The 27,645-nt window shown below is 45.5% G+C and overlaps 1 protein-coding gene across 1 annotated transcript in view; it reads left to right on the top strand.

Moving 5' to 3' along the window:
* Positions 1–27,645, top strand: part of SUZ12 (SUZ12 polycomb repressive complex 2 subunit) — a 979,834-nt gene that overhangs the window by 640,653 nt on the left and 311,536 nt on the right. The window contains exon 13 of the mRNA XM_078654391.1: positions 22,524–22,681. Coding sequence (XP_078510517.1) covers positions 22,524–22,681 — 158 coding nt within the window. The remainder of the gene's footprint in view (positions 1–22,523; positions 22,682–27,645) is intronic.

Raw genomic sequence — 27,645 nt, 5'->3', positions numbered from 1 at the left:
TATATACTTACCAACACTTACGTTGTAATGGTATGCGTTGTAATGGTATGCGTTGTAAAAACATGCGTTGTAAATACATGCGTGGTAATGGTATTTGCGTTGTAAAAGTGTCGTTGTAATGGTATTGCGTTGTAAAAATTGCGTTCTAAACGTTGTATACCTTCCGTAGTAGTGGGTGTCAACCTGGCACCCAGACGACCTTCCAAAACTATGTATGCAGGATGCTGGGAGAAGTTTAGGTCTGGTGTTCCTTCATCCTTTGACATCCAGCCTTTCCGGGCACAATTATCTGATATTTTACATTTTGTTCTTTTTAGATAGCAAGGACTTGCTGTGGCGACTGTTTTAAGGTTATTTTTTTACCTTTCTGCAGTTAACCGATCATACATCCCTTTTCAAATCACTTTAGTTGTTGCGTTTTTTAGAGATTGATCCGTATGTTCTTGCCAACACCTTATGTGTTGCTGCCGAGGGACCTGAATTTGCCTCCCATCTTTATGTGCACTCCCCTCAAACCAATGCACAGCTGTTTATTTCTGGACTATGAAAATAGTGTTCCTAATTGCCATTACTTCGCTCAGCGAGTAAGTAAGCTTCACATCTTGCCATTCAACAGTCATAGCATCTTTCTTCCGAGTCAAACTATTCTTATGGACAAAAGTGGTATACTACTGAAAGTGGTCATGCCCTTCCACATTGGGCCATCCATCACTTTGACAGTTTTCTACATTACACCTCATCCCTCCAAGGAGGACGAACAACTTCACTATCTTGACCCATTAGAAGGCACTTTCTATACAGTCGCGGCCGGCATGACTCGCGGGTGGAGGGGATTACGTGGGGGGATTGTAAAATAAAAACGTGCCTTACCGGGTCCCACGTGGCCTCCGTTCCTGGCCGGGTCCACGTCTTCCTGCTGTGCCTCCTTTCCTGCTCTCTGCAGGCACAGGTAGAAGGCTGCCTCCCCTAAGCCAATCACAACTCTGCAATGGCAGCATTGTCATTGGTGAGGACGGCGCCCAGCCAGGTTCCTATGGGGAGGCCATTTTCTCTATTTAGGCTGCATGCAGAATGCGCATGACTGGTTTGATTGGCCCCAGAGGGACAACCAAACATTCAGGGCCCACAGCATTGGGCAAGCCACTCCTCCCTGCCCACCCCCAACCAGGCATACCCTTCTGCGTTCATGCAATACCATTTTATGTTTCTGCTTCTCGCCTTGCAAGAAAGCAGTGTGGGGACTCTCCCACACCCTAATGGAGAAGCCGCCCCTGTTTCTATATCGTTTGAACCAGAGACAATCGCATAGGTGATAAACTTAGCCATGGGCTTGTCTGGACCAAAAAAAGGATAAAGGGAAATGTGATGCAAAAGAGTACCATTACCTGATGGATTGTTTCGTGTATTAATATCTGATAAGAGCTGGCCAAGAAAAAGCCTCCAGAAGAAATACACGCTCATTTCAGTGGTTGCAGGTGACATTTGAAAGTGATAGGGCATAAATGTTTGGTATGACCTAATGTAGTGAGCGACGCAAGCAAGCTTAATGGACAAACGGAGTCCAGGCTGGATCCTGTAAGAAAGTGCCCTCTTTATGCATGGTTGCCCCCACTTTTTGCTAAACTGTTGATGTACTTTGACTGAGTGTGGCCTGGGTTCCTGCCAACCAGGTACCCAGGGCCTGCCTATGTTCTTTCCCTAAACTGCTTTGAGATAAAATTCAATTGGCACTCTTTGGTAACATGCCAGTCCCTTGTAAATGGTACCATAGGTACCAAGGGCACTGTGGCCAGGGAATGCCTCTAAGGGCTGCAGCACTTACTGTGCCACTCTTAGAGGCCCTGTACATACATACATAGATACATGCATACATACACCCATACACATACACACACATACACACCTGTGTGTTTTGGTGCAAAACAAAGTGAAGAATCGACATGGCACACATCCCTGTGTGCCATGCCTACAACCTACTGCCCTGGCATAGATCAGTCACCCCTCTAGCTGGGTGACCTATACCAGTGGTGAGGGTACAGGTGCATGAGCCCTTCACCCGTACAGTGTCTAAACTAATTCTTAGACGTTGTAAGTGCAGTAATGTCATTAAGAGTATATGGTGCTAGGAGTTTGTCACTACGAACTCCACAGCACCATAATGGCTTTACTGAAAACTGGGAAGTTCATCAAACTTCTCAGCACGTTAAACCCACGCTGATGCCAGTGTGGGATTTAATGAAAAATGCCTACAGAGAGCATCTTAGTGATGCCCCCTGTAAAACAACCTAACTCTGGTGTCCTGGCTGAGTGGCTGCTCACCAGCTGCCACCACAAGACATGTTTCTGGACCTCTGCGTTGAGAGCCTGCTGCCCCTGGGGGTCTGGAGCAATGCACATCCTGGGACGAGGTGCCAAGCCTCCCACAGGATGGGCAGGGTCCATGAAGGAGAAGCTTCAAAAGCCTTTGTAAGTTACCCTAGTCATTTGCTGCTTCCAGCAACTGGCCCCCACCGGTTGGCCAGGAGAATCGGTGGGAAAACCAAGTGAAGAAGGGAGGTGGGCCCACCTTTGCTAACCCCACCCTCAGTTGGGGGAGGTGAAGTGAAGCACAACTCTCAGTCCCCGCCATCTTGCAGATGGGGGGACCCAGCCAACCAAAGAGAGGCATATTCCTCCCTCCCATTGGAGGGTGGCATAATAGGTGGTGTACCCACCCCAAGGAAAGGACTCATTGGTCCCGACCTTTACTTAACTGTAAGCCCCTGAATCTAATATTTAGAGGCAACCCTGAACCTTGCCTCCTCAGACAAGAACCGACCAGAAGAAGAGAGGAAGGACCAAAGAATCCGTGCTGAAATAAGAGGAAGGCGCCTACTGACTGGTTACCAACCCTACCCACCTTTCCCCACCTTGAACCTGCTCCAGCGAAATCCTGGTGTGTCCTGCAGCCAGCAGCCTCAAGAACCCAAGGACATGCCCTGCCTTCCAAAACCAAGACTTTGTCTCCTGTAAGCACTGGATTTTCTCACTCAGAGTTCGAGTGGCCCAACACCACAAGGAGGTATCCCTGACTATCCTGGCCTGAGATCTCATGGTCCCTGACCAGCCTCGAATCTCCAATCAAACCCTGCCACCCATTTCTGAAGGACCCCCCCCAAAACCACGACCAGAGTTGGTTAGAAAAAAAAAACCTGACGCCGAAAGACACCCCTGCACCCGACGTCCCACGGGCTTGGGTGGCCCAACCGACGCTTTGAGAGCAGCCACAGGCACCCCAACTTACCTCTCCAGGCTGCAGAGTTTGCTGCAACTGGAGAATCCACATTGAAAACAGGGCACCCGACCCCCAAACCAGCACCCTAGACCCGGCTGCACCTGTGCTGCTGTGGGTATCTCTCCAACTGGTGGTCATCTCCAGAAGATCGTCATCCCCGAGGCTGCAGTGTTTGTTGCAACTGGAGAATCCTCATTGAAAACAGGGCACCCGACCCCCAAACAAGCACCCTGGACCCGGCTGCACCTGTGCTGCTGTGGGTACACTTTTGTGCTAAACCGGATCCCCTTTTGCCCTGAGCCTAACACCAGGAGCTTTGCTCCCACAACCTTGTGGCTTGCTCATGAGCAGCCACCAACCTGTGGCCGCTATCCTCCATTGGATAACATTGTGCCTCAGCACTCTGCACCAGGCTGCCCTAGTGCTGCTGAGGGTGTTTCAGCAGTACACCGTGGACCCTGGGGTAACTCTGGTTCTAATCCCAGAATACCAACTCCCACAAATAAGTACTTATCTGCAAAGCCTTAACTTAATTTCCCCCAATAGGATTGCATTGGCTGCTTTTCTTGAAAATTGTTTTAAGTGTGGAGTTGGTTTGCGTGAAACATTGAAAAACTGCATATGTACTAAAAGTGAATTACTTACTTTTTGTCTAGGAGATGTCTCAGTGTGATATCTAGGCAAATCACACTGATTAGCAAAAGTAATCTAAAAAGTAACGTACACAGTAATCTGTAAAGTAACTAAAAAGTAATTTTGAACTGTTGACTTACCTTTAATTGAACCAACTGCATTTGAACCTGCATTCAACTATAAAGCACTACATAAGGTTTTGCAAAGTATTATTTCACTTACCTGCACCAGGCTTAGCTTGGTTCTAGAAATAAAATAACTAAATAATATTTTTGACACAAAAGAAATTGGTCTGAGTTCAGTCTTTGAGTGTGTGACATCATTTCTTGCCTGAGTGTGTACAACAAATGCTTAACACTAACCTCTGATAAAGCCTTACTGCTCGCCCACACTACCACAAATCGAGAGAAAGGTTCTATCTACTTTTACCTATACCTACTTTTGGGGTTCCACTGGACTCTGTGCTCACTTTACCTCATTTTGGTATAATATGTACAGAGCCAGCTTTCTACGGGCCCTCCTCCAGAGAACAATTTGAAAGATCTGCTAATGGTTCGTTTTAAAGAAAATTAACGTAGTGATAAATCAAGGCTTATAAAGCGAATAGTCTTGAAATATTAAACACATTGAAAACTCCCATCCATCTTACTGTATTGACATGTTTAATAGTTACTGTAATGTTCAAATTGTACAACATGACAACTTCAGCCTTTTGACATTTCTGCTTGCCCATTGTCTTTCACTGCATGCAGCATCAACTGTAGAAGAAAATGCTCTAACCAGGCTTCAGGAAGGATCCACAGCGTTGACTGCAATCAGTCATATAGAAATATATGAAGACAGGTCTTTAAGTGGGATGAAAAATGTGGGAGCTCTCTAAAAGGGAACATGTAAAATAAAGTTTTGTGATTAACATAGTATGCTAGTCGACCGGTATTTTGGTTTCTGTCTGAGATGTAATTTCCTCCAGATATAAAACACGACAACTGACATACACCTAAAACCTGTCAGTACGATTGGCTTTGTCAATGGTTGTTTGCTGAGTAACAGCAAGGATTTGTTATAAATAATTGCCCTTTAAATGTTTCAGTACTGTAATTTCAATAGTATTGAGGCCTGTGGAAGGAGTTTTAGCCTTCAGTTATGTGTGCTTGATGTTAGATGTTTAAGCCCTTCATTGCTACACGCCGCATCTGTACCGGGAACCTCATCCCCCCCATCAGCACTAGCGCCAGGAGCCACCAGCGTGGTTTCCCCGCACCCGGAGGCGCATAATGACAGCTCGGGGCTCCCTCAGCGCAGGAGCCTTTCATTGCCCCACGCCGCATCTGTACTTGGGACTCCATCCCCCATCAGCACTCGCCCCAGGAGGCGCCAGCGTGGTTTCCCCGCTCCCAGAGGCTCATACAAACAGCTTGGGAGCCCTTCATTGCCGCTCGCTGCATCTGTACTTGGGACTCCATCCCCCATCAGCACTCGCACTAGGAGGCTCCAGCATGCGCGGGACATACACGGGTGTGCCCGGGCTGCGCCCCGAGGAGGTTGGGCTGGGCAACCCCTCTGACATTTGGACATCCACACGCCCTGTAAGGCGAACATTATCCGGTACTGCTTTCTCATTTACATGTGCATAGCGAAGCCTTGATACGAAGGACTTGAATCTGTAGTTTAAAATACCCTGGGGAAGTCTGACATTGGCATAAGCTCTGAATCTGTTCCGATTCCCTTGTGGCTACAACCGCACTTCATAATAAATGTTTTGTTAAATTGCGCTCCCACTTCCCTGAAGAATGTAGGGCTAAGAGAACCCCACTAAAGAACCTGTGTCAATGGTTCATCGATGAATGTAAAATGTCCTGTAGGCAACTTGGAGAAGCGATCAAATTGAAAGAGCCAAGCAGTGTACGGACCGCTAAGACAAAGTATCGGAGGGTCCAGGAGAAGGCAAAAAAGGAATGGGATCAAAGCAGATGGCAGACCTCGGATTGGCATGTGCCAAAAACTACTCCCAACAATTCTGGAATATGGTTAAATGGGGTAGGGTTGGACATCAAACGCAGCCACAGAATCATGTAGTTCAGGATCAATGGGTTAACCATATTGAATTACAAGATGCAATGGTGCTGAAGAGGCAAATGCTCTAGCGCTCCCTCACTTATACTATTCTGATAAGGTCTTCGTCCCAAGCTGATGTTAACACAGCTTTCTGAGCAATCACGGGGGGCAGAGCGCCAGGTATAGAAGGTATTCCGGGTGACATCTTTCTCCATGACAAGATCAAGTGGAATAGGTATATCCTGCTATTGGCAAATGTGATCACCCTTGAGGCCTCTGTCCCCGACTCCTGGAGAGGGCTCGAATTTCTTCCAGTGTATAAAAAGGGTGACAAATCCCTCTCAGGCTAATATAGGTCCATTAGACTAATCGACTCCATCCAAAAGGTGGTAGCTCGACTGGTTCTAGACAAGGACCAAGACTGGATAGAGGAACAGGAAATTCTTACTCCTTTACAGGCGGGCTTTCGGGATCATATTAGCACTATTGACCAGGTGTTTCGGTTTAGGTTAATAAACTGGCGGACCATGGTCTTAGGCAAGGGCAGCATGCATGCTGCCGTTGTCGACCTTAAGTCAGCATTTGACCTGTTCTCGTGTAGTAAACTCTGGGTTGTGTTGCAGGAGCTGGGGATGCCCCCTGAGCTACTTTCCCTTGTAGCTCGCCTCCATGAGGATAATTTAGACCAAATACGCTGGGGCACGCAGGGTAATGTTACTAACCTATTTTCTGTAGAGAAGGGAGTGCGCCAAGGCTGCGTCTTGGCCCCTAGATTATTTTCTCTCTCTATTAATGGGATCGCTAAGTTTTTAACATCCGTCCCTACCGATGCTCCGGTCCTTGCAGGCATGCAATCCCCATTTTAATGTTCGCTTATGAAACGCTATTTATTTCTCAAACCCCTAGTGGTCTACAGCGAGCCTTAATCTCTTTGAAAAGTTTTGCACTTTGCGGGGCTTTGAATTTAATGAAGAGCAAAGCAAGTTAATGACCTTCAATCAACATAGAAGATTTAAAGGAGGCATACTCCTGGGCAGGTGGCCACTGGAACAAGTCAGCGCATTTACATACCTGGGGGTTATCCTTCAAAAAGACAGGAGATGGGATTGTCAGATTGATACTGCCACTCTGAAACATCAGCAGTTATTTGGTGTCTTACACGCTGAGGTTAATGTCTACCTAACCAAGCCAGTCAGCCCGATCCGACAAATCTGTAACATGAAATTAGTGAGCTCGATGTTATATGGGGCGGAACTCTGGGGGTTTGAGAATCTGTCCCAGTTAACCATTGCTGAAAATAGGTTTCTGCGAAACATCACTAGCCTTCCTCAAAGTACCCCGGTACTACTTATGTTACAAGACCTAGGTAGGAAAGCATTTGTTGATCTCGCCAGGCTACGCCCCATTTTGTACTGGCGTTGAATCTGGCGTACACCCGCACTGTTAACATACGCTACAGGTCTTAGGGATAAAATCAAGGCAGATAGCTTCCACCAGATCAGTTGGTTACGAGAGGTAAGAGTTTCCCTACTTAATATTGGCATGTCAAATCTCTGGGACAATCCAACAAGCTCCCAATTTCCCTCCAAAGAGACCATAAAGGAAAGATACTGGGAACTGGTGTACCATAACAGACACCCCAAACGTGAGAGCTCAACTCTAACGGGGGCTTTTTTTAGCAGTTAAACCATGGCCAAACTTGGAACAGTATTGGGACATTATATCCAAACCCTTTGACTAGAAGTTCTACTTCCAATTCAGAGTGGGAACTTTGCCTTTAAGAACATATACCGCAAAATGTGTAAATAAGGCAACAGTAAATGCCCCTTTTGTGAGGTTTTGGACAAATCCTGTGCCCATGTCCTGTTTGTCTGCCCTGCTTACGCTGGTCCTTGTAAAGCACATTTTATGCCAATTTGCAGGAATCTGGGCGCCAGAATGAGTAGCTTTGCATTAAGAATATTGTTCACTGACACATTGCCGTGTATTACAATCGCAGTAGCCAAGTTCTTGAGCTGGACATGGGCAATTAGATCGGACACTCTTTCTGCAACCTGAAAAACCCCTAGGTCCCACTTGTGTCAAAGTCTTAGACCGCTGAAGCAAGGTGTGCAGTTTATTTCTTTTTTTTACATGCATCTTAAATGGCTGAGTAGTGAATTAAAAAAAACTCCTGCAGCTATTTCTATGCGCCACTGTTTTAACTCTTACCATGACACAAACTTGCTCTTTTTAATCATATAAAAGTGTCTTGTTTTTGATTATGCTTGTTATACATAATTTTAAATGTTTTTTTACTTCTCTGCAACTATTGTATTTTTATGGTTGGAAATTATTTGTTGTTCTGCTTTTACGACATGAGTTGTTGAATAAAGCTTTTGAAATTGGATTGGTATACACCCTTTTTCTCTGCACATCTCATCCATCTGCACATCTTCGACCGCCTCTCCTTTTCAGCGCCCTCTTTTCATTCTTCCCCAAATGCACTTCCTCACATCTCTCTCAGTTCCCCACTTCCAAACACACACTGCACTCACTCACATTTAAGCAATTGATTTGCTTTTGCTTGTGTCCTGTAAATATTTTACCATCTGTGCACCCCTTCAACACACTTTCACAGAATTGCATTTACAACTGAAATCGATGACCATTGTTCTTTGTGCTCTGCAGAGGGGCCAACCCACTGACAGGCACTTTGCTTTTTCTTCAGCGTCCGAGCTCTCAATCAAATCCCCTCATAAACACCTAGCATGGCTCGAAGTTGAATGTATGACATTGTTCTGCATTCTGTTTATCAAGTGGTCTTATTGCGTTTGTCACCCCGAGTGGGACAGGTATGCCCAGACGTGGGTCCCGTGCTCTCCATGCCACGGAGTCGAACTATCCTGGCTGATGAGGGCTGAAAGCCCGAAACCGGTCGTAGGATGCTTGTTTCCAGTCCAGGGAGGACCAGGCCTTGCAGTTCGGGCTGGACTGTTCCCATTGGGCGCAGGGTCAAGACTGATTTACATATGGCTGGGTCCAAACTGGAATGGCATGGTGAGCAAAAGAAACAATGGATTTAGGCTCAGATCTCTGTACTGGGGTGAATGTATGACATTTTCTGCATTCTGTCCATCAATTGTTCTTTTTGCATATGGCTCTAAGTTTTCACATGTAAAAAATTCAGAAACACATGATTTAATAGCGATCTCTTGAGGAAGGCAAGATTAAGTAAAACGTGAAATAAGAGAGGAACTAAATCGCTGATATTCATTGCCTTAACGTTTTTAACATTCATTGTTCTTAAATCAATCCATTTTTGTTACATAAATGTTACGGGCATGAAGATAGGGCCAGTCATACAGCAGATATCTGGCTACTGTAAGCACAAATCTCTTGCTTTACGCTTGACTCTGATATTTGAATCAACTTCACATGGGAACAAGAACCCTTGCCTGCTCGACTTTTGGATCAATTTTGCAGGGAAATAAATGCAGCAACTCCACTTCTAATGGGGCTAGCAACATGCAGCCAGGGCCTAGGATGTCCCAGTTGAGGTAATTAGGATGGTGAGGGGTCTCAGCACAATATACATTACAGAAGATTAACATTCTAACACTTCCCATTACTAAGAACAAGGCACCAAAACGCATGTGCTTGTATCCTCTCCTGTGTGTGTCAAATGGGAAAGGTTGGGGTCTATGCCTGTAAAAGACAGCTTCTGCTCTCACGCAGGGACGGAGACTCCAGCACCCGAAGACCATGATGCTGAAACTGTCACTGACTGATGGTGGACACTGCCATAGACTACAATGGCAATGAAGGGCTTTTAGAACAGTAAGCCTTGCGTTGTGCGTGTCAGTTCTGAAAGTTGATTTATTGCCTAGCTTCCGTCTCCTGCTTCCAAGTGAGGCTGGACAGGCAGCCTGGGACAGACAGCTCAGACTTAAGTACATCAATTTGTTTAGAAATACAATTGTATCTCTAAATAAATCAAACTGAAACTGACGTCAGAGCATGGAAGTGGTGGTGATTATAGTGGCAGCTCTATCTCATTCAGGGGTGGAACTGGCTTGACGCTGAGCTGCACAACTCAACCTACTGATGCACAAAGGAATTGCTGTTAAAAATTGTGTAGCTTGGTTCTGGCGCCTGGCGATATTCATAAGGTAAGGAATCTGCAGTTAGATTGTCTACCAGAAAAGAAATTACGTAAGGTAAGTTGCTACTTAGCTAATTGGCTTACCATGACCAACAGGAGAGGTAGAGCATTCACTTCTACTGCTTCGATACCAAAGAGCACCAAAAAAGTAAAAGTGCGGCAAGATCTGGTGTTGCCCCAGTATTGGACTTTCATAAATTCCCATGCTTTGTATCATTCCCCGTCATCGGAATAGGAGCCTCGGTAACATAAAAATACCATAGCAGTAGGTACAAAAGAGAAAGAAAGGCCTAGGCCTCATCTCATTTTGTAGCCTATCCGCTTCTTTTTGTGAAAGAGACCAAAAAATTGTAACAACCAATCAGAGTAGCCTCACCCCATAGAACCTTCCTGAGAGAGCCTCAGCGCCTCAGATTTTCTACCGCACGTTGTGCTTAGGGAGTGTCCACTGAGCTCTGCTCAGATTTCTCTTCAGTTTGGAATTTTTTCCATTTCTTCAACTTTACTATGTCTGACAAGGAGAAGAAGGCATTATTTAGAGCTTGTGCTACCTGTTCTATGAGGAGGCTGTTTGTTGAGGACAAGCATAAAGACTGTATCTACTGCTTGTACCCAGATCACAAGGCCACAGATTGTAAGATCTGCAGAACATTCTCTACGAAGACCTTGAGAGACAGGGAAGGCCGCTTGTTGACTTGGTTGCAGAAAATGAAGTCACGCAAGGAGGTTTTGTCATCTGACAGTGAGGATTCTTCCTCAGCTGTGTCCTCCAGAAGATCCAAGAAAAGGCGTAGGTCCTCCCTTTCAACTTCTACTGAGCCCCCTGTTAAAGCCTTACAAAAGACCTCTGATATATCTGAAAGGCCCAGTCCCAAACAATCTCCTCACCGAGGTGTAAAGGAAAGGCTGGGGCAGACTGAGGAGACAGTCATCTAAGGAGGTACAGAAAAGCCTTTCTGTTGCTTCTCCGCCATCTGAAAAGGAGAAGGGATTCAAGAAACCTTCTGCTGTCCCTCAGGAAGGAAGATCGGACAAGAAACCACGTCTGTCAACAACAAAATCATCTGGTACGTCGACGACAACTTCCAAAAAGGACTTGGGTTCGGGTACAGCTCCGTCGACGGCGGCTACATTGATATCTTCGTCGACGTTTAAGGTAATGGTTTCCTGCTCGTCGACGATGGTGTTTACATCTTCGACGTCAACGATAATGGAAACGAAGATAGCGTCGACGACAGCTATGATGATTCTGACGACGAGCTCGTCGGCGATCAATCCTCCGTCGGCGAGGTCCATCTCTCCGTTGACTGTCCCATCGACGACGATTTTGCCGGCATTTACGTCGACGACGAGTCCGTCGACGATTCAAAGGGTCCATATCTCTATAAAGGGGCAGCAAATCACTCCAGAGATGACATCTCCTTGCCGTGTAACACCCTTACCTCCAACTTTGCTTCTTGAGGAGGAGTCTTATGATGATGAAGATGGTCCTTATGGGGATGCTTATAGCCCATCCGAACTCCAAGTAAAATATCTTGATTCGGATTCTGAGGAATACTATACACAAGAACGCCATCTTGTTCAACAAGAGTGGCCTCCACAAAAATCGCATCAGGATATGGTGGCAATGCCGTCCTCTCTTATAGCGGACTTGCAGATAATGCTACAAGACTACAGGAAAAGGTTTCCATCACAAGCCTCGGACCAGCAAGGGCATCCTCCTTCTCCATCTGCTCCGGCAGTTGCAGTGACGCCTCTGGTTTCTCGAGTTTAGGAACCAGAACCAAGAGAAAGCCATCAGGAGGCTGTGACTATTAAGGATGATAATGTCTCATCTGATGAAGATCTTCAGGTAGATCCACCTCATGACCCGGATAGAGGTTGGGACGATGATGATGTTCAAGATCCAGCTTCACTAGTGCCGGATACTGCTACCTCCCCTCCAGCAGACATTGGAGGTTTCCATAATCTTATGGAGAGGGCGTGCAAGAGATGTGGCCTTCCGATTATGACAGTGTAATCAGACTGTTTTCTTTATGACTTCAAAGAGCCTTATAGAAAATCCATCCGTTCAAAACCGATAATTGAACATGTGTGGTCGGAAGGTACTAAGGTGATGCAGAATCCTGCTACAGTCATCCCTGTTCTTCCCCAGAAAGCAGTCCTGCTTGCCTGAATGGTCAACCGAAGCCGGACTCAGTTATTTCCCAGGCAGCGCAAAGTAAGTCCAAAAATCCATCGGCGCCCCTTACGACACCGCCTGACAAGGAAGGGAGACGTCTGGACAATGTGGGAAAAAGGTTCTCTTCTATGGCTAGCCTGATGGTTAGAGCTGCTAATGCTCTTGCTATCTTGGGTAGATATGATCGCCAGATGTGGTGCGATTTATCCCAGTTTGTTGACCAACTTCCGGATAGTGCGAAAGATGAGGCCAGAAAGATACTGGTGGAAAGGGAGCCTTCATCTTCAGAGGTGATAGATTGTGCTATGGACATAGCAACTACCGCTTTCCGAGCTCTAGCAGGTTCAGCAGTTTTAAGGCGTCAGGGCTGGCTGCGGGCAACCTGGTTTCGCCAGGAAGTTCAAAATAAGATCTTGAACTTATCATATGACGGAGAAATGCTTTTTGGAAAGCATGTAGATGATGCCCTTTCAGAGGTGGGAGAGGATTTTCATCGCACAGAGGGGGCAACCAACAGCGTTACTCTTCTTACTCACAGTCCTCTGTCATACAAACCCCAATACTCAGCGCCAAGGTCAATCAGCGTCTTTCTCTCGTCAACCACCAAGAGGACGACAGGCACGTCAGGGGAGAGATACGCCTAAACGTCAATAGCGGCTTCATGGCTCTCTACTGTTCCTCCCCTCTAGTAACATCAGTGGGGGGCAGGATATCACAATACCTCCACAACTGGAAAATTATTACATCAGATCGGTGGGTGCACAACATCATAAAATTCGGACACACACTTGAGTTTCAAGAATTTCCACCATCCAGAGCTCCTCACACCACGGAATCGAAACATCTAAATATTCTACATCTTGAAGTTCAACAGCTTCTCATCAAAGTGGCGATAGAATTGGTTCCTCAGACCCAACAGGGGAAAGGATTCTATTCCAGGTTTTTCCTGGTTCGCAAGACGGAAGAAAAGTGGCGCCCAATTCTAGACCTGAGGGAGCTCAACACCTATCTCATAAAACTCTCTTTTCGGATGGTTTCTCTCCAGGGTATATTGCGTCTCCTAAATCCTGGCGATTATATGGCAACTCTAGATCTAAAGGATGCATATTTTCATGTTCCCATTCATCCGGCCCCCAGGAGGTATCTGCGCTTTACAGTAGCCAAGAGCCACTTTCAGTTCAAAGTCCTACTTTTCGGACTTAGCTCTGCACCACGGATATTTACAAAGGTATTGGCACCAGTGGCAGCTTTTCTCAGAAGGCAGTCTCTGCAGGTGTTTCCCTACCTGGACGACTGGATGATAAAAGCTCCTTCTTCTCAGGAAGCTTCAAAAGCAGTCGAGGATTGTATTCAACTATTCAGTCATCTAGGTCTGGGTCTAAACAGAAGCAAGTCGGTTCTTCTTCCGTCCAGGTCAGCAAGATTTCTGGGTGCCATTCTGGATACTGCTCATTGCAGAGTTTTTCCTTCAGAGGAAAGGAAAAACAAACTGATTCTTGCTGCCAACCGATTTCAAAAGAGAGAAATTCTTTCAGTCCGTCAGTAAAAGTCCCTCCTAAGGTCGATGTAATCTTGCATTGCATTGATTCCGCACTGCAGGCTTCACATGCGTCCCCTGCAGGAACAACTGGACATGCAATGGCATCAAGCAAGAGGGGTCCTTCGAGGACAAGATAAAGATAACTCCTATCATGAAGAGAGCAGTCAGGTGCTGGACTATAGCAAGCAATATCGAGGAAGGTCTCTCCTTCATGGTTCCTCCCTCTCCGTTAGTTCTAACCACAGACGCCTCTCTGGAAGGCTGGGGAGCGACATTACAGGATCTTCAAGTGAGCGATCACTGGTCTCCAGAGCTTTGCACATTTCACATCAACTTACTGGAACTGCGAGCAATTAGTCTGGCTCTACAGGCTTTCCTTCCAAAGATTCGGGGTTCTACGGTTCTAGTGAGTACAGACAACACGACGGCCATGCATTATGTGAACAAGCATGGCGGAACAAAATCCAAGCTTCTTTCAAGGGAAGCTCAAGAGATCTGGGAATGGGCTATTTGTCTCTCTGCAGAACATCTTCCAGGTTCCCTCAATGTGAAGGCGGATTCATTGAGCCCCCTAAGGTCGGTCTCCCACGAATGGGAATTTGATCAGAGGACTTTCGAAAGGATATTCTCTTGTTGGGGCACTCCTCTTATAGACCTGTATGTGACCCCAGAGAACAAGAAATGCCAACTCTATGCAAGCAGGTATCTCCATCGAGGGTCATTGGGGAATGCCCTTTAGATAGCCTGGTCAGGCGCATTTCTTCACGCTTTTCCACCGATTCCTTTGATACCAAGGATACTGAGGAAAGTCAAGACGGAACCCTGCACCATGATTTTAATAGCCCTGGCTTGGCCCCGCCAGTTTTGGTACATAGAGCTCCTCCTTCTGTCTCGGGATCAACTGGTTCTCCTACGCGCCATTCCTACCCTGCTGACGATGTCCCAGGGCCAAGTAATGCATCCGGACCCGAGCTCTTTGCAATTGACAGCTTGGCTCCTGAACACCAGGAGTTCAATGCGTTAGATATTCCTCAAGATTGCAAGGACATTTTAGCTCAAGCTCGGGCTCCTAGTACAAACAGGTCTTATCGAGCAAAATGGAAGCATTTTTTGCATGGTGCCAAAAGGAAAACCTTCATCCTTTTACTTTGGCTCCTCATAAGATCTTACTGTACATATTGTCTTTGGCAAAATCAGGTCTTCAACACTCCTCCATTAAGGTGCATCTGGCAGCGATCTCTAGGTTCAGGCGAACAACCTCTGGTCCTTCTCTTTGGTCTGCGAGAGTGATCAAACAATTCCCGAAGGGTCTATTCAGAGCTTTCCGTCCGGTGAGACCTCCTCCTCCGATTTGGCAGCTCAACCTGGTCCTTGCCCATCTCATGAGGGCTCCTTTTGAACCAATCCATAAAGCTGACTTGAAGTTTGTGTAATGGAAAGTTGCTTTTCTTCTAGCGATAACAGCTAGGAGGGTTGGAGAGCTTCAAGCTCTCACGATTGTTGAACCTTTCTTACAGTTCAAAAAGGAGTCTTTGATTTTACAGACAAATCCCAAATTTATCCCAAAAGTCCCTTTGGATTTTCACCTAAACGAACCTATAGTGCTGAAGTCTTACTTTCCTCGACCTTCATCTCTGGCGGAGAGGTCTCTCCACACTTTGGATGTCCAAAGATGCTTAAAGTTCTGTCTTCAACGTACCAAGGCATTCAGGAAGACATCGCAACTTTTTGTTGCTTTTGGCGCTCCAGGAAAAGGTTTACCCCTGTCAAAGCAGGGGATATCACGATGGATTGCCAGCACAATTCAGTTCTGTCATCAGGCGGCAGGGAAGCCGCTGAAAGGACGGATCAAGGCTCATTCTACGAGATCAGTGTCATCGTCTACAGCTTTGTTCTCTGGTGTCCCTATCAAGGACATTTGTAGGGCTGCTACTTGGAACAGTGCCCATTCGTTCACGAGACACTACTGTTTGGATTCTTCAACAAGAAGTGACGCAGCAGTCGGACAAGCACCCCTGAGGAATTTATTCCAGTGAGCGGTGAGCTTTCCCTTCTATCCCTCCTTCCTTTATTGCACATTTTGTATTTGATGATAATGCTTATACTGTGTTATGCTGATATGCATGTATCAAAATGTGCATTTGTGACTTACTGCTAGCTACTCTGATACAAAGCTTTGGAATCTATGAAAGTCCAATACTGGGGCAAGAAAACAAGTTACTTACCTGTAACTTTGGTTCCCCAGTATTGGTACTTTCATAGATTCCCATGCGCCCACCCGCCTCCCCTTGGAAAGCTCAGCCTTCAGCAAATGTAATTACTTTTACACAACGGCTACGAAAATCTGAGGCACTCTCAGGAAGGTTCTATGGGGTGAGGCTACTCTGATTGGTTGTTACAATTTGTTGGTCTCTTTTACAAAAAGAGGTGGATAGGCTACAAAATGAGATGAGGCCTAGGCCTTCCTTTCTCTTTTGTACCTACTGCTATAGTATTTTTATGTTACCGAGGCTCCCATTCCGATGACGGGGAATGATACAAAGCATGGGAATCTATGAAAGTACCAATACTGGGGAACCAAAGTTACAGGTAAGTATTTATTTATTTTATTTATTTATAACAGTTTTCTATAGCGCGAACTAGACCCTTGGGTATCAGAGCGCTTAACAACACATGATCTATAATAATAACAGCATTGGCAATAACACACATAAAGGTAGCCAGTAACAGTGTAGTATATATCAGAATGAACCTATAAAGGGCAGATGTAAGGCTGCCGTCAGTGTCTTCTTGCTATGGGTCATTATCTATATGATTCCCAGTATGTTATCTTAATGACCCTCACTGTTTAGTCGCTGATGGCAAAATGTCTACCTACTGGAGGAATTTGTTCATGAGAAATGTCCTAGTTTCCTTCTTGAATGTTGCAGTGTTCGAGATCTTTCTGATGTAACTTGTTTTCTTTTCCAGTTTGTACTATAAAGTAAATATTTCAATGTTTTTTTATTGAGCAAAATCAAACTATGTTTGAGGCCTGTGGCTACACATGCTGTGCATACTCTTGCCATCTAGTGTTGGGCCAGGGTGTATGCAAGTTGTTTTTCTTCCAAGAATTCTTTTGACTCACTAAATTATTGTGACACTTCCTCTTGCTGGTAATGCGCATGGTTATTGACTTCATTGTTAGATTGTTTTCTTTCCGCCGTCTGGTTCGGACATGTGCTTCCATGCTCCAGTCCGGCACCATCACAGTGCTCTATTCGGTCTACAGGGATTCCTCACCTCTGTAGATATTGTTCTTTGATCTCGTCTCACTTTTTTGTCTCGGGCCGACGGTTGTATCTTCGCTTGAGCGGGGTTTTGTATCTACTGCAGCTCTACTTGGGCATTGCCTGTCGGGGCCTACCACTGTCTCCGCTTCATCTCTCCACCATGCCTCGATAATGGTGGAATGGACAGCTTTAAGATACTGTCCTTGCTGCTACACATAATACCCTCGGAGCGACCTCAATCAGGTCGGTAATTTGTTCCTCTTACCTGAGTATAACGAGTCCACGTGCGATGCCTGCAGTTTGTTTCTGTCCAAAAAGACTGTTACCTTCAAGCTTGTCACCTCTAGATGTCACACAAGGGTGGCGACAACACTCCAGGCCCCTTTGGTCCCAAACACATCAAAGGAGAATATCATACACAGCCTTCTGCTGCCGTTTAAGAAGCATTCTTCCTGAGGACAGCTCCGGTTCCAAGCTCGAAATCGAAAACCTGCCGCAAGCCAAGCAATCTGTGAGTGCAGCACCCCCTCCCCCTTGACACTGCTCTCAAGTCGAGCAGCCCGCCTCCAAGAGACACACAGCCACCCAGGCGTTCAGACCGCAATTGCCTTCGGGCTGTGGATGGCACCGAATACTTACTTCAGACGCTCCGTCCAGCACTGAAAAAGCCCTTGAAGCCGACCGCTTAGGCGCCGGCTACTCAAAAGATCACCAAGTTGACCTTCGGTATCAATTGCATCTCCCTCAGCGCCAACCAGAATTTCGGCAGCCAAGCCTACTCGTAGCTGTGGCCTTCAGCAATCAACCAGCAAATCGAACATTTGTGCTGGCACTGTCAAACCGATCCCCCACAAGCTGCAAGAGGGGATCGATACAAGTCAGAAACACCTGATAATTCATGCCCATGCTGGCTGGATCATTGCTCAACATCCGGGGTCTACTGCTGCGTCGCCAGCTTCCCTTTAGATTTTTCAGTTTCAGCAAAGCAGCTTAAAAATATAGATAAAGCAACCAGCCCCTTACCCCTCCCTCGCTCAACCATCTGTGTTCCTCCTCTTTCTCCTTCCCCACCTGCTTCTCCAGAAGACCCCCTTGATATTACACCCCAGAGGTCTCCTCACTTTGACACTGGTGGACATGGAGTAGGGGATGATACATATGACATTCATCCACAGGGTGACCGATGTACCCTGCCCTTCCCTTTCCTCTGGACAGTTCTACATTCCATCAGTAATTGGTGGATAGAGCAGCCCTATTCCTCGTCTTACCAGCCCATTAACGGACCGTAATCCTCTCCCAGGGGATTCTTTCAATCGGGCAGTTCTGGACACGGTTTATCCTCAACAGCAGCGAGCCCAGAACATTCAGACTATGATACCAATGTTTCAGCCTCTATCCTGGATTTTGGTGAGAATGACTGAGGCTGCTGGGACTCATGGCTTCCTACATCCTGTTGGTAAATCACACCAGATGACATATGTAGGCTCTGCAGTGTGACTTGAAGTTCTAGTGGGCGCAGCATCTGGGGAATTGCTCCAATGTGCTCCATATCTCGGAGGGAACTGCATAAGATCTGCAGTGGCGGTTGACTAACCGCGATTGGGTCAGAGGCAGACCCCTCTCCCTTCCCCAACCAAATTTCACAGTAGTGACAAATGCGTCACTCCTAGGACGTGTCGGCCATTTGGGTGAGGTGGAGATCAGGGGATACTGGTCTCCGGCCGAGTTGAGGCTCCAAATCAATTTGTTGGTGATCCAGTTAGCATTAAAAGCATTCCTTCCCTCTGTCAAGGGGAAGTGTTCACAGACAAAACCACCGCCATGTGGTACTGTAACAATCGGGCGGGGTGGGGTCATGGGCCCTTTGTCAAAGGCCCTGCGTCTCTGGACATGGCTTTAACAGCAGGGCCTAACCTTGGTGGCTCAAACCTGCTGGGTTCTCTGAACACTAGGACGGATGAAGTCAGCCGTCGATGCCTAGCGAATCACAAAATGTGTCTCCAATCGGAGGTGGTGCAAGGTCTCTTTAAGCAGTGGGGAGAGCCTTGGCTAGATCTTTTCTGCTCCGAAGATAACTCTCAATGTCAGTAGTTTTACTTGCTGGAGTTTCCAAGGCTGCTGTCACTCGGCAATGCTTTTTGTCGTGAGTGGAGCTTAGGCCTCCTGTACTCTTTCCTGCCCCCATACCACTTCTGCCCAGAGTTCTCAAGAAGATCAAGATTGACCAGGCCCAAGTCATTCTGTGACTCCTGACTGAGCATTGCGAGTCTGGTATCCAGAGCTTCTTCAAATGAGCATTGATCCTCCGATCAGGCTGCCCCTTTGGGTAGATCTCTGTCACAGCAGCAGAAGAGGGTCTTCCACCAGTACCTGGCAACTCTCTGCCTCCTTGCATAGAGATTGAGCGGTGACAGTTGATAGCTTTAGACCTTCCTCCCGAAGTATGTATTGTTGTTATGCCGGCCAGGCAGCCCTCCACTAACACGGTATACACCTGCCGTTGGCAAACATTTTAAAAATAGTGTACAGAAACGTCTATTGACCCTCTTTCTGCTGCTCTATCTAATATTCTACTTTTTATTCTTACCATTGCCCAGCTTTGGGTACTCTTAAGGGTTACCTTTCTACTCTGTGTGCTTTCTTGCGGCTGAAAGACCAACCCTCTTTGTTCAAATTCCCTATTGGAAATCAGTTCTCAACCCGTTGACGCCGGCAGGAATTCCACCGCGGTGCGGGTGATTTATGGAGTGGGCCTGCTTCGGACGGCCCCCAGCCGTCCTCCGCACACGCCCACTGTGACGTCGGGCGGCCAGGGGCGTCTGACGCACCGAACGGTTTAAAGGGACTTGTACATGTTTTTCCTCCTACGCCCTTTATTTTTCCGCAGTCGTACCTTAATTTGGTTCTCACATATCTTGTGTGTGCTTCCTTTGAGCCTTTGCACAATTGTTAACTACCATCAAGACAGCCTTTCTTGAGGCAATAGCATCTGCCCAGAGGGTGAGTGAATTGCAGGCTTTGTAATGCTTGCCTCCCTACATGATGACATTTTTGGATAAGGTGGTGCCCCATTCTGTCTGGGTTAATTAGTCACGCTGCCCACCGTTTTTGCTCTCCAACATCCCTCTAAGGTAGATGAGCATCTCCTCCATCTGGACTGAAAAAGAACATAATCGTTCTACCTTGACAGCACAAAATATTTCGGAGTGGGCAGCCATCTCTTTGTGAGTGACGGAGCTTAAAAAAAGGTCGGGCAGCACATAAATGAACCATCTCACGCTTGCATTAAACTCTGATATGCCCTGGGTAGGAAGCAACCTCCTGAGGACTTAAGGACCCTCTCTACCAGGGAAAAAGCTGTGACCACAGCGTTGGCTTGTGGTGTCCCAGTCCTAGCAGCAACGCTGGCATTTCTGCACACGTTTGCCAAGCTCTACTGCCTGGATAGTTGGGTCCGCAGGGATAGGCATTTCGTCGGTTCGGTCCTGCAGAACGTTTTATTTTGGAAAATCTGTCCTCAGCCCTCCACCAGGATGGTTTGGCTTGGGTATTTATTCAAAGGTAAGGAATCTGCAGCTAGAAGTCTCTATCAGATGAACAAGTTACTTACCTTCGGTAATGCATTATCTGGTAAAGACAATATCTAGCTGCAGATTCCTTACAGACCCACCCATGCCTCCCCACTATGCAGACTCGTTTTTTTGTACAGCTAAGGTTGTCCCCCTTTTCAGGGCCCTAGTTTTGAGACAGACTCAAGTCAGTTCACTTCATGGCTCAGCACTTCTGGTGTGAAAAAAGTGAAAAGGAACTTATGTCCTCATGCCTGTGTGATGCATATATAGGTGACAGCGACATCACAACTGATGCCGGCGATGAACGAAGCCACACGATGGCATGCAGGGGTACTGTTCAGTCAAAAGTATCCGGATTCAGTCTGATGCATGGGGAAATTCAAAGGTAATGAATCTGCAGCTAGATGCGGTCTGTAGCAGACCATGTTACCCAGGGTAAGTAACTTGTACATGTAGCTGTTATCATAGGCTAAGACAACATATATTCAACATGATGTTGTAGCCCAATGCGTTCCTAGGGATCAGCCAACCCTGCTACTGTGAAAATAGCCTTCAGGGTTTTTGCACTCTAAGGACTTGTTTAACAATAACCTTATATCTGTCCTTTTTTTAAAAAAAATACTGTGCACCCTCCCTTATGGGCAGGAAGACCTCTTAAGGGGTGACCTCTTAATATTTAAAAGCAGGGTTTAGGCCTACCAAAAGGGATTGTTTTGGCAGGTCAGATTTGCAGTTTTTAAACAGCCAGACTGCAGTGGTGTAGGCTTAGAGACAGACTTTATAGTACCACTACAGTTGATGGCACAATGAGTGCTGCAGTACACAGATAGCATTTAATTGATATGCTCTCTGTACGCTTGGGACCGTATACTAGGGGCTTGTGAGTAATTTAAATGTCCCAATCAGAGTATACCAATTTTACCATGTTGAACAAAGGAATTAGCACTTAACCACTGGCTAGAAGGGGTAAATTGCTCAGAGTTCTATATCCAGCAAAATGAGGGTTCAACAAACAGGCAAAAATAAATCTGCGATGACGCTGCAGGAATGGAAAAATATCCAACACAATAGTGCATTTTACAACCTTTATAATTATCACGATACAGTTGAGAATACTATTAGATTTGTTTTGCAGTGTAGTTACATACATGCCTTGCAGTTACTAGGATCCCTCTCTATCTGGCCCTAAGACATCAACAACATTGACACAGGCAGAAAAGGCTAAGCTCACCAATATTTGCAGATCAGTTGTGGTCAGACAACATATATTTTAGGACACTATCAAATTTAAATTGAACACCTTCTGACCAAGTTTCCGGAGGAAAGTCATTAACCTCTTCTCTAGAGCATGCATCTCTCTAGTCTTCCATTTCTCATTGTAGGTTCCTTCGTCTGTTGGGTTGCAGAAACTACCTTTGGTATCTGTTGATAGAGATGGAGTTGTGGTTGCATGCAGTCCTGGATACCAGAATGGCACTTGAAAGATTGTGATATGGGATTGGAAAGAGTTTGAATCCAGAGTGATCCATAGGATCAAATCAGAGCATTCAAGCCCACAGTTTACTGTTTCCTTCCTGGTGGGTGATAGTTCCCTTGGAGGAGGTAGCTGAAAGAAACGTAATGCATGTTGCTAGACAATCTGTCCCGAAAGGACAAGAAAAAAGCTAAAGCAGAGCATTCTTTGTATATGCATCCCCATTATTCCTCCTCTCCTTTCTCTCAAACCTGATTCTTCTCCCAATCTCTTTTATTCTTAGTCACTCACCTCTCTAAGTTCCATCCAGATCTTGTTTTCATCTTCCGAAGTAATATTATTTAATAACTTTGTCTTTTTCTATTATTTTCCTTTAGTGTCATCCAAAAGGTGCTAGGATAGATGTGTCTATCAACGAATGTTATGATGGCTCTTATGCAGGAAATCCTCAAGATATTCATCGTCAACCAGGATTCGCTTTTAGTCGTAACGGACCTGTCAAAAGAACTCCCATCACACACATCCTGGTGTGCAGGTAGGTGCATCTTTTGAATGAAGTTTGAAGTGATTAACACGTCTTGACACATTGTTGCATTTTCCCCAATTCTTTGTCATGAATACTGTTTCCTCTACGTTTTTGATGTTTGCTTAATTTTCACTCTACTTCCTCTGTAGCATTCCTACACTCCTAGCCTTGCCATGGGTGACTGGTTTTAAGTAATGCAGTTTCTGCGGTAGGTTGTACAAGATGTTTCACTACGGTTCTGATATAGTATCTTTTTTAGGTCTTGCCTACGCAGGAGGACCTTTAGCCGCCGTTCTGCTCTTTTTCGAAGCTCGTGCTTGTGGCTGCATCCACCTTGCGGGAGCGAGCAGGGGCATGCCACAAGCACAAATGTGTGCTTCGAAAAAAAGCAGACTGCGCTTGCACACACGCAAACAGCGGCTGCCTCTTAGAGCGAACGCTTTCATTTTCACGGCGGCGCGGCTAATGCTTGTTCTTTGTTGACATTTTTTAAACAGGCGCAGGACTCCAACTAGTATTAGTTCTTCAACCTAAAATCTTTCCTAAGGGGCATACTTATTTGGAATTATTTCAAAATCATAAGGGGTACTATTTTTTTGGAACAGTATTTTCAGGACTTAAGCTATCCTGAGGTTGTATTTCATAGTGATTTAATGAGCATTACATTGCCAGTCACAACTCCACTTCATAAAGATGATCCTTTTATTACCAGATAGCAATCCATGGCAGACGCCCAATGAGTTGACACTATCTTGCCATACATGATGCATATATTGGAAAGTCACAAATAAAGCTGAAGCGCCACATTTTATACTATTTAAATTCGAACACTAATGTCAGAACCCATGTTTTAAAATCACTTTGATTATCAATTAGACGACAACATGGTAAACGTTGACTACTGCCAGATATAACGCACGGCGACAACACATGAAAGGTTTAGAGCATGTTGTAGTTAATAAGCTTTCAAAACTCATCGAAGAGGCGACGGAAGTGAACGCCTTCCAATGCTGGCTATTCTGTCACTCGTAGGCATGCACAGAGGAGCATTCTGCTTACTACAGGCACACGACAACTGTGTTTGCAGACAGAATCGTGAAGTCCATTTATAGCGCAGATATGTTTGGTGCTTGTACTGTCAAAACATGGAGTCATGCTGCATTCATGTGGGAATGGCCTGTGCTACCCCAGCGAGGTCCAGTGCAATTTAAAATTAGTTAATGAACGCTTTAAACCAACTTGTAATCATGCCATTCCAGGGGATGTTTCCCTACTCTCCAGAAGAGTAATTGTACTGGCTCGGTGCATATTGGATTATGCTAGCGTGTTAATGCACACTGGAGGTTGAGACGCAGCAAACCCATGCTGCACTGATGTAAATAAAAATACAGGGACTATTCGACTGTTTTCATAAAGTTATTAAACACCATTGGTACATTGCTGAAGCAATGTTTTCTAAACATTGTTTGACTTTATCAGTATTTCTCCAGGCACTCAGTTTTTGCTTCTATACAGAAATGCAAGCACGGCTGTCAATGGCACCATGTCTGAGGTCCTGGCTTTTAAGCAAACTGCTATGAGCATGCAGGGATTTGTAGGCCCAAACAAATAAAAGTTAAGTGAAACTACAAGTTCCAACAAGATTAGCGCTGGCGGCTAAAAACGTGGACTGTCCGATCTGAAGGCCGCACTTAGTAAATTGGTAAAAAGCTATGCTTAAGGGATAAAGACATTTTTGGATAGTTGCCTTTTTCTGTAGAAATGTATAATTCTGCAGTTCACTGAAAACATCAAAGGAGCAAAATATGTACTGAAAGTTTGTTAACCAGCAGGATTAAGAAGTACATAAAATAATTCTATACTTGCTTAATGTCATAACCTCTTTTTCAAACTGCCAGTTGTTACCAAGAATATGATCGTGGTTCAGTGGACTAATGCACCCAGTCCAGAAATCTGTGTTTCACCTCACGGTCACAGATTTGAGTCCCAGCAGGCCCACTCAGAATTTTATCCTTCTTGAGGTTGATTAATGAGTACCGTTGACTTGGGTTTTTTCAATTCAAAGAGACTTAACCCCTTCGACGCTCATGACGAGCTCAGCTCGTCATGAGTTACGCCTCTCGTACGCTCATGACGTGCTTAGCTCGACATGAACGGCAGGTTTTAGAAAAACTCAGCGCACGGCGGTAAAACGCTTAGCGCGCATGAGGTTAAGGGAGAATGTGTGCCTAATATTAACTATGGTCTTGTGGTCCCCCAGCTGGCATGGGCGTACAAGAGCAATTGTTTTTCCTTTTAAACTCAGACCAAAATTACACAAAACTAGACAATTTTCTAACCCTTTCCTAGTCTCTTTGCAAGTTTGATCCTTTGTCCCATGATTGCCCAGTAAACAAACTAATATTTGCTTGCGATTGTAGGTAAAGGGCAAGGAATGGAAACCACAGAAAGTAAACATGGCATGAAAAGAATTGTTTAATGCCTGTTCCTGCTGTTAGCTCGTCGTCGCATAGCAATAGATCTCGCCTTTGGGACCTTATAAGTGTTTAATTTTGCAGCACAAGATCCTTGGTACAACATCAACTGTTGCATGGCTAAACACTTATAATGTCCCAAAGGTGAGACCTATTGGCTATGCCAATGCTTGTTCTTTGTAGATTCAGTGTAGGATAGTAAAGTACATCTTCAGTTGACTTGGCCTTGCTAATAAATGCGTCTTCTGCAGAGTTGTCATGTTTGAAATCTCCCCTGGCTTCCAAATGGATGAAATACATTTACAGCAATGACCCCTGCTTCTTACATTTGTGCTTCACCCTTGACCTTAGAAACTCTAAGGACCCGACCTGTGCTGGTGATGTCAGTTTAGTTATTTTCTGTGTCAGATGCTGGATTTGGAAGCTTGCTTAATATATTTGTGTTTTTTATCTTTCATTTTGCCTCCTAAGCCACATGGAGGCAAACCCTTTTGGGGTCTCAAAAAGGCCTATGTTGATGTCAAACACAGGTTGCCTTATTGTTAAGCTCCAAACAGAGGCCAGATATAGTACCAAAGTTTCAGGAATGCTGAACTATTATTTTTTTGTTTTTTCTTCATCCTGCCAGGATAGAGACTTGAAATAGTCTTCCTCTTAGAAGGGGTTCCTTCCTTCCTCCTCCAGTCTGTCTCCCTTCACTGGGGAGCAATTTTGGCAAATATTTAGATGCCAGAAGCATAAAATGCATAATCATTCTTCCCAGTCAGATCATAAAAGTAAGCCAGGGAAGTAGACATATTATTTAAGACTACCATGGGATTGTCTGACAATTCTGAGGTTGGTCCATGGCTTTAGAAGTTGTAGCATTTGCCTCAGGTAACTTCCGCTACTTCTATTTGGAAAGTGGTACTTGTGGCACAACTGGGGAAAAAACAGGCTCCTAATTTTCACAATGCTGTCACACATTCAAGATCTATTATTCGCACAGTAAAAGCCATTCTAAAAGAAATCCGCAACATCTCTAATGACGGCCTAGCTATAAAAAATAATGGATCTAATGTATGAATTTTTCTGCTTTAAATTAAATGCATTTGGGGTTGTGGTCTGGCCATGCAGGAAGATGGTCGCCTGACAGAGAACTCCGCCGAGGGACGGACCCCTGACGGGCTTCCTGCCCTCACCTGGTGGTCTGGATCCTGCCTTTCGTGCCCCATTGCAAACGGGGACTTTGCTGAGCCCAGCGGTGCTTTTTCGGAGCTCGGCGGCGCTGCTCTCATTCTCTTCCGGCATGTCGGCGGGGAGCCTGTCTGTCCTGGAGCGCGCACCGTGAACTGCGCGCTAGTGATGCCACGCCTCTCCTCAGGGTAAGCCGCGCCTCCTGCAACTTTAGGGCCGGGCTGTCTCATACTCTAGGCTGCGCCCCCTCAGACGACGATACAAAAGGATGGTGGTAATGGACGGAGCATCTAAACCAATCAAACACTCCCACCCAGTCAAAAGATCTGGGTTTAATCCATCACCGTTCTTTAGCCCACTCTGCCACCCCAGTTCAGACACGGCTATATGCAAATCAGTCTGACCCTGTGCCTCATGGGAACAGTCCAGCCCGAACTGCCAAGCCATACCTTCCCTGGACCGGAAACAAGCTTCCGAGGACCGGTTTCTGGCATTACAGACGACGAGGCTGCGCTCCTCAGCCTACGGGGAGCACGATGACTCTAGCATAACATTGTGTGCATTCTTAATACACGGCGCCTTCTTTTAAACATGTTTTCCAGTGGATTTCTTTGAAGTTTAGTAAAAGAATCCTTTGAGAATTATTTCCACACGACGAATTTTACCACCTGGAGGCCATTTGAAGTATTTTCTACAGGATTTTCTGTTCTGCCTCTTTGTACTTTTGGAACCCTTTCAACTGAACTTTATATAATTCAATGTGTTGATGTCACAGACACACGGAATATTACTGCGTTCATACTGTTGAAATTTCGCAGGCAGGATTATCAGCCCTGTTCCTACTTTTAATTTTTCAGTCTGTTCTCTCATTTTGCCATTCTACCAGTTATGCCTTCAAGAAACTTTTGACTCTCATTCACAGTCATTGCTTTCTATACTAGTGCTACAAACTCATGTTTTTCTTTGAGGCAGCACTGAGTGTATGATACTTCTACTCTCTCATATGCTACCTCCTTTTTTGAGAAACGCTTTACCTTCAGATTCAGTGCGTACTTTCTCATTATGTACAATCACTTTATCACCATTGCATTGCTAATCTACTGTAGTACCCATTTACTGTATTTACAAGCTTTGTTTCTGAGGTAGTTTTGGTACGCATGATTTGTTACTTCAGCACTACATTGGTCTTGTGATATATTATTTGTTATTTTGTGGTAATGCTGTAATGATTTTTCCAATTTCAGGCATTTATTGTAGGCTGTTCGTATTGGTTATTCACTTGCTGCACACATTTTACTACCTCCTTGTTATTTGATACATCCC

The sequence above is a fragment of the Lissotriton helveticus genome, chromosome 7 (assembly GCF_964261635.1).
Source record: "Lissotriton helveticus chromosome 7, aLisHel1.1, whole genome shotgun sequence".
Lineage (NCBI taxonomy): Eukaryota > Metazoa > Chordata > Amphibia > Caudata > Salamandridae > Lissotriton > Lissotriton helveticus.
This window is presented reverse-complemented; position numbering and strand designations above follow the sequence as displayed.